This window comes from Marmota flaviventris, chromosome 3 (assembly GCF_047511675.1).
Source record: "Marmota flaviventris isolate mMarFla1 chromosome 3, mMarFla1.hap1, whole genome shotgun sequence".
Lineage (NCBI taxonomy): Eukaryota > Metazoa > Chordata > Mammalia > Rodentia > Sciuridae > Marmota > Marmota flaviventris.
Window position 1 is genome coordinate 125,018,076 of NC_092500.1, and position 15,054 is coordinate 125,033,129.

Sequence of the window (15,054 nt, forward strand, 5' to 3'; positions counted from 1 at the left end):
CTTACTACATATTATTCCCTTAAGCACTTGATATTTCTCTCTCTCTCTCTCTCTCTCTCTCTCTCTCTCTCGTACAGGGGATAGAACCCAGGGACATTCTACCACTGAGCTACATCCCCGGTCCTTTTATATTTTTTATTCTTAGACAGGGCTTTTCTAAGTTGCTGAGGCTGGCCTAGAACTTGAAACTTTCCTGCCTCAGCCTCCTGAGTTGCTGGGTTCACAGGTGTGTGCCACTACACTTGGCTTGATTTCCTCTTTAATTAGCTTAAATTCCATGTGATAACTCTCTTGCATACACCTTGGACTCTCTTGCCCTTCTGTGGTCTAAATATACTCCCCTGACCAAATCGGACCCTGTCTCCTATGTGCCTGTACTGGTACAGCTGTGCTAGTGGCTGGGGGGAAACACAGCTCACTCACAATTGTCTTAAAACAAGTGAGATTATCTCACCAAAGAAAATTCTGGGGGCCTGGGGCCTGCCAGGAAGCCTTCCAGGACACTCTATCTGACTCCTGCAGGTGGGCAGGCTTCCCCAGCTACTGGGCACACAGTACAATGGGGTCAGGCACCAAGTCGACCTAATTAAAAAGCTCATTGACCAGCTCATCCTCATTAACAGGCTATCCATGTGCAAAAGCACAGAATCCCCTCTGCTTCCCAAGCTGGGGATCCCAGTCACTGTCCCTAGGGCCTGGAAATTCTGGCCAGTTTATTAAAGTGACCTCCCTGTCTGCAACCATCAGGCACATGGCAACAAACTGGTAGAGGAGCTAAGACCAAAAATCTCGAGTTTGACTGACCTCATCAGAGGAAATAAATTGCAATTGGATTGTTCTGTTTTGGGCGTTTGAGGATGAGGCTGATTGAACATCAGTGATCCAATCGGCTTTAGGATGACTATGGATGCTGGAGAACATTAAGAGCAGTATGTCTACCACAGAGGGCACAGAGTTGGCACCCATGGCTCCATCAAGGGCAAGGCCTGCACAGTCACTGCTTCAAAACAGAGCTGCCTCTTCAAATACAAATCCTGCCGTGGTGCCTGGTCTTTAGTAGGGGCTTGTTAGAGATCTGTGATTGAATGAGTAATACACTCAAGCCAGAAACCAGTAAAATGCATTATCCTAAGTGAAGAAAAATTACTATTATAGAATTCATGTTGAAGAAGATTGTGACGAGGAAGAAGAGATCTGTGACAACATCCTTGAAGGAGGTGACTTCTTAATACTTGTTAGTTCATCTCTATAATTTCCAAGGGGAGGGAATAAATGCCTTTTGAATAAAAGCAAAAATTCTCTCACTTTTGATTCATAAATTTCAAATGAACTTTTTATTTTTTTGAGGGGCTGGGGATTGAACCCAGGTTCTCAAGTATGCCTGGGAAACTCTACCATGGAGCCACATCCCCAGCCCTCAAGTGAGTGTTCAGTGGTCCTTCAATCAAAATTTCCTAATCCATTCTCAAAAATCATTTCATTACTTCTCTGTCTTCAAACCCCCAACCTTCTTCATCCTTACTTTCAGCTGGTGACCTTATTTTCTACTTCACCAAGACAAATGAAGACTAGAACAACTGCATAATTTCTCCACTCCATTGACTACCGCATACCAACATCTGTTGTTCCCTGATTCTCTGCTAGCCTTACTTTAGGAGGGATATCACATCCACCCTTCCAACTGGATCCGCCTCCCCCACCCCCCCCACATTGTCACCGTTTTTTCCTCTCTTGTGTAATTCCTATCAGTGTATAAACATTGTGTTATTCCCCTAATCTCGCAAACTTGCAAACTTCGTTTGACCACAGTTCCTCCAACAGTTTGTCCAAATTCTTCCTTCTTTCCTTTCCCAGGTGGAAGATCTGACCCAAAGCCTCCTGAAGGGTAGGCAGCGTTCTACTACTGAGCTATACCCTCAGGCCTGGTTTACCCTATTTCCTTCTTCCTTTTTGTTGTAAATTCCTTAAAATAATTGATTAATTATCTCCTTAAAATAATTGAAAAGAACTTTCTTTTCCTTTTTTTAAAAAATAAAGGTACTGGGGATTAAACCCAGGGGTGCTGTACCACTGAGTTACATCTCTAGCACTTTTTATTTTTTATTTGGAGACAGGATCTCCCTAAATTGGTGAGGCTAGCCTTGAACTTGTGTGCATGCCTGTAATCCCAGTGACTTGGAAGGCTGAGACAGGAAGATCGCAAGTTTGAGGCCAATCTGGGCAATTTAGTGAGATCTTGTTTCAAAATAAAAAATAAAAAGGACTGGGAATGTAGCACAGGGTTAAAGTATCCCTGGGTTCAGTCCCCAGTACTAGAAAACAAAACAATATTTTTCAATGTTCTGTTTTGTTTTTTACTACTCCCATCTCCTCCACTCCTGCTTCCAGGGGAATCCTGGAAATGCTTCACTTCTGGTAACATTTCTAACTTTTAAAAAACCAAAGTTGAACATACATGCAACAAATGTTTTAGACACCATTTGCACAACCCCAGCCCCAGAAATTTTTTTTAATGTTTATTTTTTAGTTGGGGTTAGACACAATGCCTTTATTTTATTTATTTTTACGTGGTACTGAGGATCGAGCATATGCTAGGCGAGCACTCTGCCACTGAGCTACAACCCCAGCCCCCCAGAAATGCTTTTATTAAGTTTGGCAATGAAACTTACTTAGTGTCAAAATCTGACCTGAACTGATGGGTAGCTTTATCTTTACTGGGGATTATTTAAATGTTTTTCCAAAGAATCACTCATATATTTTTATTATGGGTGCTTCCCTGAAACCTGATATTTCATAACAGTATATTACATTCCTAAAACTTATAGAATCTTTAATATTGAAAAGCACTTGGATCTGAGGGGTTGGATAAGAGATTATAAACCGGCAATGGATTTATAAACTCATCCATGCTTGGGACTGTTTCAACACTGCAATGATTTTAATATGTTAGATTATGTAAAATTGTTCAAACAAGTCCCCTGTAGTTGCTTGTGCAATAGCAGTTTTTTTTTTTTTTTTAATACCAGGAATAAAGCACAGGAGAGCTTAAACACTGGGTCACATATCCAGCCCTTTTTATGTTTTATTTTGACATATTTTGAAACAGGGCCTTGCTAAATTGCTGAGGCTGACTTTGAACTTGCAATTCTCCTGCCACAGCCTCCCTAGATGCTGGAATTATAGGCATGTACTACTGTGTCTGACACAAAATGTTTTATTATAAAGATTTGGAATGTTTAATACAAGTTTTGCATCCTTCCATGATATTTAAATATATCTTTTTTTTTTTTTTTTTTTTGTACTGAGGATTGAATCCAGGGTTGCTTTACCGCTGAGGTACATCCCCAGCCCTTTTTATTTTTTATTCTGAGACAGGGTCTTGATAAATTGCTGGAGGTTATTGTGATCCTCCCGTCTTAGTCTTCCCAGTTGCTGGGATTACAGTCAGGTGCCACCATACTCAGCTCTTTTTCTTTTTCTCCTTCCTTTCTTTCACCAGGGATTGAATCCTGGGGCACTTTACCATTGAGCTATATCCCCAGCCCTTTTTATTTTTTAGACAGAGTCTTGCTAAATCGCTCAGGGCCTTGATAAGTTGCTGACACTGGTGATCCTCCTGCTCAGCCCCTCAAGTTGCTGGAATTATAGGCATACACCACTGAGCTTGGCTCTTTTTTTTTTTTTTGTGGTGCTGGGGATTGAACCCAGGGCCTTGTGCATGCAAGGAAAGCACTCTATCAACTGAGTTATATACCCAGCCCTGAGCCTGATTCTTTAAACAAATCTTAAAGAATCCAAGTTATTGCCAGGCAGGACAGTGCACACCTGTAATCCTAGCAACTTGGGAGGCTGAGGCAGGAGGATTGAAAGTTGAAGGTCAGCCTGGGGAATTTAGCAACACCTTGTCTTAAAAATAAAAATTAAAAAGGATTAAGGATGTAGTTCAGTGGAAAAGTGCATCTGGATTCCATCCCCAATACTACAATCAAACAAGCAAACAGACAAACAACAACAACAAAAACCCAAGTTATTTAAAAATATTGTTAGTGATTCAACTTGGGGACAAAAATTTAATAACTTTCTTTCTTTAAGAACTATTTAGAGTTTGGAAGGTGAGCTGTTAAAAAAGCTGTTGCATTTACAACTCTGTGGGAAAATTAGGACTTTCTTCTTTTGTACAATCAAAACAAAATGCAGAAATATATTATTATTATTCCTGATGTGGTTTTTGTTTTGTTTTGTTTTCAGCCCTGCAGATGAACCCATGACCTTGGGGGTATTAGGCAAGTGCTTCCCACTGAGCTAAATCTTGAACCACCAATATATTGTTATTCTTAACACTAATTGTAAATTGTTATTATCGTGTTCCTAAGGTAAATATTTTAAACATGATCTTATTAAATATTTTTGTTAATTAAATACCACTTTTGATTTATTTGACACTCCAAAGTGTCTCATAAATTTTTATTTGTAAAAGGTTTTATTCAACTTCCCAGTGGTGTAAAAATGAAAAGGAAAATGTAAGTAGAGATTAATAAGTATATATTCTGTAATCCTTGGACAAATGAAAGGCATCTTTGATTTGTTTCAGGTAAAGAATGTGGTTGGTACTATAAAGTAGAGAATTTATGGGATGGGGATGTAGCTTAGTGATGGAGCATGTACTTTGTACCCTTGAGGTTCTGGGTTTGATCTCCAGCACAGCAAAAAGCCAAAACTAAAACCAAAAGGCAATACGAAAACAAAAACAAACAGACAATACAATTAGAAATAGAGAGTTTCACAGTGTCTTTCTGCATCAGCGGTTTTAATGTGGGTTCTTAGTGGTGATCTACTGGTCAGATTACTATGTTTTACTGCTCTCTGGATTCTGGCCTAGTGAAATCTAGGCTCAGACATCCTCCCCAATCTCTTTCTTGATCCAGTCCACATAACTGAGTAGTTTGGTGTAGAAGCCATATCCTTTACTGCATCCGATGCCCCAGGATACGATGCCCGTAGCCACCCAGCGATCGCTGTTGGTGTCCCTCACTGCAAAAACACCTCCGCTGTCACCCTGGCAGGCATCCTGCTTTAGAGATGGGTCCCCCGTACAGAACATGTTTTGAGAAAACACATCGTTACTCTGTTTTTCCTGGAGCCACCTCTCACATGCCTTTCGATCAGCTACAGGTAAGCGGACAAACCTGAGGTCGTTAGCAATCCTCTCCTCTGTTATCCCAAAGCCACTGACATAGCCCATGAGACCTTTATCATAGAAGGTCTCATTGTCAGGGAGGCAGATGGGGAGGATGTTGGGGCCCAGGGTGACACTGTTTTCAAGCTCCAGCAGGGCAATGTCCCCCTCAAAACTGTGGGACTCGTCCTGACGATAGTCTGGGTGGACGATGACCCTGTGGACAGGGTGATTTCCCAATTTCTGGATCTCCTCCACATTTGTGTGGCCCAGAAACACATCCTTGGTGACATTTTCCTGTGCGTTGTGGTCCTTGGGGAAGAGAGTGTGGGCGGCTGTGAGGATCCAGCGGTCACCCAGCAGGGCCCCACCCCCTCGCCCGTAGATGACGGTGTACGCCTGCCAGGGGAAGTTGCCCGGCTGCGCTTTTTGCCCTCCAATGATTCGCTGCTTCTGTTGCACAGGGTTGACGGGCTTCCCACACACTAGAGAAGAGAGACAGGAGGACAAGACCAGTCAGCCCGGGTCCTGCCCCCCCCCCCCGCCCCTTCTGTGGCCAGTCAGTTCCCCTCCTCCCTTCTGTTTGATTCTTGCCCATTTTCTTTCTCCTCTCTTCCTACGCCCTGTTCTTGGACCTATTGTGGGCAGTTTCTCCTCTTCTTGTTTATTTCTTCCTGGGATTTCTCTTATATTTATTCCCTGATTTCCCATCGGTGAAAATGCTAGAGCATCAGGACTGGGTCCAGTTCTCTGTGCCTCTCTTACTTTCTCCTAGTACATTCCTCCTCGTCTCTGTATTATTCTCCTTTGCCCTTACTCCTCATCTCTGGTTTTTACTTCCAGCTAAAGTATCTCTCTCCTCACTCGGGTCTCCTTTCTCTGTGCCATGCTTCTTCTGGGGTCGGGCAGGGCTGCTTTAGATATCAAGGATGGCCCCAGAGGGTTTCCACTCACCTGGCAAACACCGAGGGATTTTCTCTCCTTCCTGTTCATTCTTCCAGATGCCCTGGGCTGTGCAGGTGTACAACCCTGAGGGTGGGAAGGGTAAGAAAGCCAGGTTGCAGAAGCCAGTGAGCACTGACTGTGTTGTTATAGGGAGATGGGAGATAAGGAACCAACACAGATGAGGATGAAAGTTAAACTGTTCAAATATATAAGGATAAAATATCAAAAATGTTAAGAGGCTCTTACATATATTTTTGTTTTAAGGTCAAGTGGAAAAAAATTAGAGTACTTAACTACATGTCTAATGTGAGGCCTATTTGTGCAAGTAGTCATAAAACCAAAGAAATATATCCAAATCTTATCAGTGAGGCTTTTTTTTTGGTACTGGGGATTGAATCCAGGGGTACTTAACCACTGAGCTACGTCCCCATCCTTTTGTATTTTTTACTTGAAGACAGGGTTTCACTAAGTTGCTTAGGACCTTGCTAAATTGCTAAGGCTGGCCTCTAACTGATCCTGCCTCAGCCTCTGGAATTATAGGCATGTGCCACCATGCCCAGTTAGTGACACATCTTGGTAGTGGGATTGCAGATAATTATGGTAGCTACTTTTTTTTTGGTACTGGAATTGAACTCAGGGGCACTCAAATACTAAGTCACAACCCCAGCCCTATTTTGCATTTTATTTAGAGACAGGGTATCACTGAGTTGCTTAGCACCTCGATTTGCTGAAGCTGGCTTTGAACTCATGATCCTCCTGCTTCAGCTTCACTAGCTACTGGGATTACAGGTGTGTGCCACTTGCCCAGCATTAGCTACTTTTTTTTGCTTGTTGACAATGTACCATGCTTTTGGCTAAGCATTTTGTCTACATTATCTCATTTATGTGCCACCAGTGATACTTTCAGGTACATATTATCTTCAATTTATACAGATGTGGAAACTGAGTTTAAATAATTTGCACAAGGTCAAAATATTCTTTTATTTATTTATTGGTATTGGAGATAGAACCCAGGAATGATTTACCACAGAGCTGCATCTATAATCCTTTTAATATTTTATTTTGAAACATGGTCTCACTAAGTTGTTTAGGGTCTCATTAAATTGTTGAGGCTTGCCTTAAACTTGTGATCCTCCTATTTCAGCCTCCGAAGTCTCTGGGATCGATCACAGAAGTACACCACTATGCTTAGCAGGATCACAGAATTTCTAAGCACCAGAACTAACATGAATAGGGAGAGATGTCTGACTCCAAAGCCCATCTCTTAATGCATATCATACATAACCTAGTTTTTTTTTTTTTTTTTTTACAGTGCTGGGGATGGAACTCAGGGCCCCTCATACTTTTTTTTTTTTTTTTGTACCAAGGATTGAACACGGGGGCACTCGACCACTGAGCCACATCCCCAGCCCTATTTTGTATTTTATTTAGAGACAGAGTCTCACTGAATTGCTTAGTGCCTCACTTTGGCTGATGCTGGCTTTGAACTTGCAATCCTCTTGTCTCAGCCTCCCGAGCTACTGGGATTATAGGCGTGCGCCACTGCGTCCAGCTCCTTCACACATGTTAGGCAAGTGCTTTACCATTGAGCTATACCCCCAACCTTGATTTTTTTTTAAGTTTTCAAGATACCCATAGATGATTTTGAGAGTCATTAAGTAAACCTAAATGAAAAAAATCACAATATTCACCCTGGGTGGGAAGAATGGAGGGGCAAGTCTCACTGAAACTGTAGTGGTGGTGATGGTAATGGTGGTCACAGTGGTGGTGATGATAGTAATGGTAGTGTTGGTGGTGATGGTGGAATTGGTATTGACAATGGTGGTATTGGTAATGGTACTGGTGGTGTTGGTGGTGTTGGTGGTGTTGATGGGAGTATTGGTATGGTGATGGTGATGGTGGTGTGTGTATTGGTTTTCGTAGTGATGGTAATAATGATGATTGTGGCAATGATGTTGCTGGTAATAATGGTGATGGTGGTGACTGTGGTGTTGGCATTGGTAATGATGATGTTATGGATACCCTTGGTGCTGGTAATGGTGGTGATGGTAATGATGTTGGTGGCGATGGTGGTGGTGGTGATGTTATTGTTGGTAAGGATGGTATTGGTATTGTTAGCAATAATGGTTATGATGGTGTCTGTGCTAGTGTTGGTGCTGTTGGTGGTGATGATAGTGTTGTTACAAGTAGTGATAGTGACTGTGGTGATGATAGTAGTGGTGGTGAAAAGGAAATGACAGTTTATGAAGTTCAAATCTTTTTCTTTGCATCAGCTCTGGTACCACCTTCTTCAAAACTAACATCGGGGCTGGGGATGTGGCTCAAGTGGTAGCAGGCTCGCCTGGCATGCATGTGGCCAGGGTTCGATCCTCAGCACCACATACAAGCAAAGATGTTGTGTCCGCTGAAAACTAAAAAATAAACATTAAAAAAAATTCTCTCTCTCTCTCTCTCTAATAGACTTTTCAGACTGTAATTTCAGGAGGAGCCAGTGTCCTGGGAAGATATATTAGCATACATTCCCTAAGGATTCCACTGGAAGACATCTCAGACATCCCAAGAAGATGTAAAGGAGAGAGGACTGTCATTGGCATCAGTTCCTACCTCGTGCGTTCTCGTTGCTGCCAGGTCTGATCTGCATCTTATAATATGGCTCATGGCAGTAGTACTGGATTTGGGCCTCGTAGGTGTTCACCCCACTTCTGGTGATGTAATTGAAGTCCCCATTAGACAGGCTTCGGGGCTGCCCACAGTCCTTGACTAGGGGAGAACACAAGATTGTGTGAGAACTGAGAATGACTGCCCTGGAGCTTCAGTAGGGGGAATGTAAGTTGTCTGCCTGCAGAACAGAGTGAGAAACTTAGATAAATACAGTCAGTGAGGAGGGCACTTGCAAAGGACAGGAGTTGGATGGGGTGAAATTTGGTTCTGGTAGAGCCCATTGATCTTGAGGAGATGGGGCTGAGTGGTTCCTAAGATGGGCCATAAGCTTCAAAGAGCAAGTCACGGAGAGGGGCTCTTGGAGAGAGCCTAGCCTGTACCCCCTCTTTCCTTCTCAGCTCAGGTACCCAAAGCTGGGAGGTCGCCAATGGAAGACACAGCCCTGAATTGTGACTTACTCTTGCACCTGGGCATGGCACGATGCCATGTGCCATCATCCTGGCAGACAGCTGTGAAGGACAGCAGTGCCTGGTTCCCCTGTTTGAGCAAAGGTGAGAGGTGCTGTTAGTACCAGGAGACAGGCAGCTGTCCTTCCCCACACAGGAGCAGTAGGGAGTTTCAAGTCGGCTTTTGAGCTCTCAGACCTGGGCTCCCCCACTAGGGCCCATCATGGCCTCCTGCCTTCTTCAAAACTAGTACTTTTCAGACTGTAATTTCTCACTAGCCAGACCTCTCAGTCCAGAGCCACAGATGGTATATCGACTCACAAAGCAGAAAGTTGGACCCAATAAGCTTCCCTCCAGACTCTTGCCTGTTCTCACTAAACCCTACGATTTAAAATTTCAAAACAAGAAAACAAACAATAAAACCCACAAGTCAGGATGGGTTTTTGTATTGAAAGAAAAAAACTTCACCTTAGAGTAAACCAATGCTTCTCTCTCCCTGGAATTCCCTGTATCACATTTTCTTTCCCAGATTATACTATTTCTTTCCTTTCTTTCATCACTGGGAATTGAATCTACTATTGAGCTACATTTCCAGCTCTTTTTAAATTTTTTTTTATTTTTTAGTTGTTGATGTACTTTTATTTTATTTGCTTATTTATATGTGGTGCTAGGAATTGAACCCAGTGCCTCACATGTATGAGGCCAGCACTCTACCACTGAGCTATAACTCCAGCCTATATATATATATATATATATATATATATATATATTTTAATTGTTGATGGGGCTTTATTTTATTTATTTATATGTGGTGCTGAGAATTGAACCCAGTGCTTCACACATGCAAGGTAAGCACTCTACCACTGAGCCACAACCCGAGCCCCTCTGGCACTTTTTAATTTTTATTTATTTTGATATTGGGGATTGAACCTGGGGGCACTTAACCACTGAACTTACCTCCCCAGTCCTTTTTTAAATTTTTAAATTTTGATACAGGGTGTTGTTGAGTTGCTGAGAGTCTTGTTAAGCCTGGCCTTAAACTTGTGATCCTCCTGCCTCAGCCTCCTGATTTGTTGGGATTACAGGTGTGGGCCACTATGCCCAGCCAGTTGTAGATTTCATTTATTATTATTTTGGGTACCAGGAATTGAACCCAGGATTGCTTAACCACTTAGCTACATCCTCAGCCCTTTTTATTTTTCATTTTGAAACAGTCTTGCTAAGTCGCTAAGGGCTTGCTAAGTTGCTGAGGCTGGCTTTGAACCTGCAATCCTCCTACTTCAGCCTCCTGAGTCACTGAGATTACTGGCACCACCATTCCTTGCCAATTGTTTATTTTTAAAAAGTAGCACAAGTTTTTGTGATAATGGCCCATCGACAAAACCATATTCTCTCTTGAGTCTGCAAAGCTGAGGACAGGTCAGTGGGCCTGGGATGAAACCATCAATATGCAGAAAAGAGCCCTGGAGCAGGAGTAGGAGATTTGGGTCCCAGTCCCTACTGTACCAAATCATTACGTTATGCTAAATAAGTCACCACATCTCTACCCTGCCTTTTCTGCCAAGAGTTATCGGACTAGATCACTAGTCCTTAAACTTGTCTGCATATTATATCACCTTGGGTGGATTTAAATAATCCTAATACCCAGGGTGCACTATAGACTCATGGAATCAAGAGTCTCTTGTGGGGGACCCAACATTGGTATTTTAAAAACTCTCTTGAGTGCAGTCAAGTGTGAGAGCTGGTAGATCAGGTGACTCTCCAGCTCAAACCTTGATGATTCCAGTTGTGTGTGAGTCTAGGGCTGCTGTGGACCTACCCGTTGGAATCCTCCTGAGACACTGGATTGGCTTTCTCTCCTCAGCCTGAGGCTCTTACCTCCACGAGCTGGTAGCCTTGTTTGCAAGTGGCGATGAAGTAGTCGCGGAACTGGTACTGAGGCTGCAGTTTTTGGATGATGGTGAACTCATCCAGGGGCTTGGGCTGGGGACACTTGATAACTGTTGAGGAGACCAGTGGGCATGGTTATTTCAGAGCTACTTGATTTTCTTTTCCCCCACTCTCTCTCCCCATTGCTGGCCAGCAAGGGAGGTCCCCATGAAGCTTATTTTAATTTTTTGTTTATTTATTTATTTGGTGCTTGTGTTGGAACCCAGGGCTTTCTGCATGCTAAGCATAAGCTCTACACTGAACTCTGGCTGCAGTCTAGGAAGCTTACTGTCAGTGGTATAGTGCAGCTTCCAGCCCCTGCTGTCCCCCGACTCATCTGTGAAGAACAGCAGATCCACGGCATTGCTGCTGGTGTCAAGGTCAGGAGGTCTTTGGTTCCCACAGAACTCGCCCAAGTTCTTTCCATTAGCATAGATCTGATGGGGGAGGAGGGATGGTTATTTCTCCAGCTAGGACATTTTTTAGACAGGGATGCCTGGGTGTGAGCCTGGTGACCAGGGAGGTGGTGGTGGTGGAATCTTGCCTTGTGTATATTTTCAGCTGAAGGTCACTTTCAGTTTTGTGGGAACCTACCCAGCCTTTGTAAGGTGCTGGTCATCCCTCCCTCTTTGCCAGAGGATCCAGGAGCATAATGGGACAAGAAGAGCCAAGTGGATATGGGGAGAAGAAGGGGTCTTTCAGTGGGGTAGGGAGCTGTACCTGGAGCTGGTCATAGGGGCAGTGCACTTGCTGGTGGTCGTCAATTTCAAATGGCTCCAGGAACTTGATGTGAAGGGTGAGGCCCCGTTCTACCCGGATGCTGTAGTTGCAGCGCAGCTCAGGGGGGTAGGGCCGGGGGTACTCCAGGCTGGAGATGTAGCCGGATGGCTCTGTGTACAGCCCACTGCTGCACTCGGCTGTGAGATCAGAGCCAGAAGGGGTCACCAGGGTCTCTTGGGGTGGAGCAAGCTCCTGCTCCGTCCCTGTCTCCCTGCCTCCCTCCCGTGCCCACCTCAGTTTACCTTGGCAGGAATGCCCATCCTTCTGAAGCTCATAGCCTGGATGGCAGGAACAGAAGTAGCCGCCAATGTAGTTGTGACATAGGTGCTGGCACTGGGGCTGGGAGTCCTCCTCTGCTGAGTTGTGCTGGGAAGCACATTCATCGAGGTCTGGAAGAGATTCCAGAAAGAAGAGTTGAATTTCTGCTGGGAGACCTCTGCATTGGCTTTGGTCTTAGAGAGGTCAGTTACCAGGGGCCTAGAGATACAGTCAGTTTCTGACCACCTGGACCTCCAGGTCTTTCTAATGCTTTATAGGAATTGCCCAATGGGAACAGAGCCCAGGTTGACAGGCCTCTTTTGAATAAAGCTCTCTTGAAGGAAGAACAAGGAAAGCCAGGCTTTTGGCTCCTTGGAATTCAAGATTCCTTTTTTCTATCCCCCATTCAACGTGGCTGAGGCCAGAATCAAGGACTCCCTCAGGCCACTCACCCACAGCGTGATAGTAGGCCAGGAAGCCCTTGTAGAACATGATGGTCCCATTCTCCTCATTGGAAAAGTCTGTGTGGAAAGTCAGCAGCATCTTGGTCCCTTGGGACAAAAATTCTTTCTTCCCTGGGGGGTTGCCCAGTGCAGACCCCAGCTGCCCACAGAACCTTCCCAGATCTTTCTTATCAGCAGAGACCTGGTGGAGGAAGGACATGGGGTAGGAAGAAGCCCTGTGGAGGAATTGCTTCCCATGTGACAGGTTGGGGAAAGTCCTCCTCTCTCGCCCCAGAGAGAATCATGCCCCACAATGGCTCCAGCTGGTCACTGCTTGCTGGGCTCTGGCTGCTGCAATGTCCCAGGTGACTGATGTTCATGTGTCTGCCTGAGTCTTCCTGTGACTAACTCTTTGCATGTCCTCTTGTGCCTACTACCTCACTTCTCCTGTTTTATGCTCCCCCAGTGGATTGCAGGTCTCTCTTCATTCCCACCACTTCCTGTGCCCTTCTTCCACTGGAATCCTGGTCACCTCTGCCCAGCCTTTATCACTCCCTCATTCCTAGAGCCTAAACTGGTCTTTACTTTCTGTCTTCTTATTTCACCTCATCTTATTCAAGCCATTCACACCCTCTGGATATACCCAGTTGAATACAAGCTCCTGGGGCTCACCAGCCTTAGCTGATTTTCCAACCTCTCAAAGGCAGGAGATGTGCCTCACTGTCACTGCCACCAACCCTTCCCTCCCTTGCAGACTCGCCAAGTCCTCTGTACTAGGAAGAGGCACCATTTTCATGTTTTTCTCTCATATCCTTCAGGCTGTCACCTGGGAATGGTAGTTAGAGAAAATTCACGGGCTTTGCTTGAATCTGGAATCTTATTTTTGCTGGAAATAGAAAGACAGGACTGGGAAGGAAACCCCCTTGGTTACAGAGATGAGGGAACTGAGTCCACCATCCTTGCTGAAGGCTGTACTCATACACATTTCTTTTTCTCATGTTGATGAGGCATGCAGCCATGGAGATGTCCTCCATGAGAAGGGAAACTGAGGCATGGCTGTTTCCCAAAGACTACTAGCTAGTCAGCAGATTGGAGGTTTGTCTGACTCTTGTAGACTGAACCTCCTGAGAATGGGGCTGTGGCTTTGAGGGCTTTACAACCTGTGGGTACCCCATCTACAGAATCACCTGGTTTGCAGAACTCCACTTGGCACCTGCTTTTACAGGGCTGGGGTGGTGTTGGGGGTGGGCATGCTGTCCAGGGTGGTTAAGGCAGAAGCCTGAGCATCCAGAAGGGGCTAGGACCTTCCCTCCTCTGCCCTCCCAATCTGACTCCTACCTTGACATAGTCATAGAAACAGCCTTCAGAAGGCTCCACGTCAAAATGCCAGAAGACGAGTTTCACTCTGTATCCCTTGGGGACTGTGATCACAGTGGTTGTCTCAAAGTTGTTGGGGTAAGGCTTGGGGTACAGAGGGGAAGTAACTTCTCCAAAAAGCTTCTGAGGGATGGGGGTGGAGACTCCTGCCCTACAGAACAGGGCTGACACCAAGAGGAAGAAGAGCCACCTGCCAAAAAAGGAAAAGGGTGTCTGTGGAGGTGGAGGGGTGCAGCACCCTTGCTATTTAGGCATTGGCTGGGGTGGGGGACAGGATGGCCATATTTCTCTGCCTTATCCCCTCTGTCCATTTCTAGACCTAATAGAGATGCTCTTGGTGGGGGTAGGTGGGGCAGGGGGCCTGGCCTCTGCAGTTGTTGCATCCCTCCCAGGGCAGTGTCCAGTCCAGAGGTCACCACATTCTCATCATGCTCCCTCCCCAGCCTTCTCCCCTGCCCTGCCCCCTCCATCCCCTTCTCTTCCCGGAATAAGGCTGGCTTGGGACCAGTCAATTGAGGGTGAGGGTTTCCAAACATGGCTCTCTTAAAGGACTCCCAAAGGTTCAGCAAAGGCCTCTGGGAGAAACCCTTCATGGAGTCTGAGAAACACACATGGGAGATCCTCCTCCTGGGAAGATCTCAATGATCCCAAAAACAAAAGAAGGGGAAGATCATATTGGCTTACAAATGTAAGGACTCCTCTGGTCCTCTAGAGGAGGGATAAGGGTATGTGTTCATGTGTGTATATGCATGTGTGCATTGGGATAGATGAGGTATACAAGTGGGGAAGGGTGTTTCTGTCTCCCTGAATAAATCTGGATACAGGCTTGCCTCCTATGCCCAAGCTTCTCCCTCCCAACTTGGTGCCCATTAGCCTTACTCACATTTCTCAAGGCCCGTTTGTGTTTGGGTCCTCAGCTCTCCTGACAGCTTCTTGATGCACTGTGTGTTGAGGGAGACAGCAGTTGTGCAGAGGAGGGAAGGGGGAGGGAATGATTGTGGAGGTGGAGGGGGGACCATTCCCGGAGGAATGTTGTAGG

At 45.1% G+C, this 15,054-nt stretch overlaps 1 protein-coding gene across 1 annotated transcript; it reads right to left on the bottom strand.

The window, feature by feature from the left end:
- Positions 1 to 4,790: 4,790 nt before the first annotated feature.
- Positions 4,791 to 15,054, bottom strand: C1r (complement C1r). The gene is made up of 11 exons (XM_027951169.2): positions 14,899 to 15,054; positions 13,977 to 14,205; positions 12,648 to 12,840; positions 12,180 to 12,326; positions 11,878 to 12,074; positions 11,447 to 11,594; positions 11,107 to 11,228; positions 9,241 to 9,319; positions 8,726 to 8,881; positions 6,131 to 6,205; positions 4,791 to 5,661 (listed from the first exon to the last, which is right to left on the bottom strand). Coding segments are annotated over exons 1-11 (2,118 nt in total). The 5' UTR covers positions 14,901 to 15,054; the 3' UTR covers positions 4,791 to 4,891.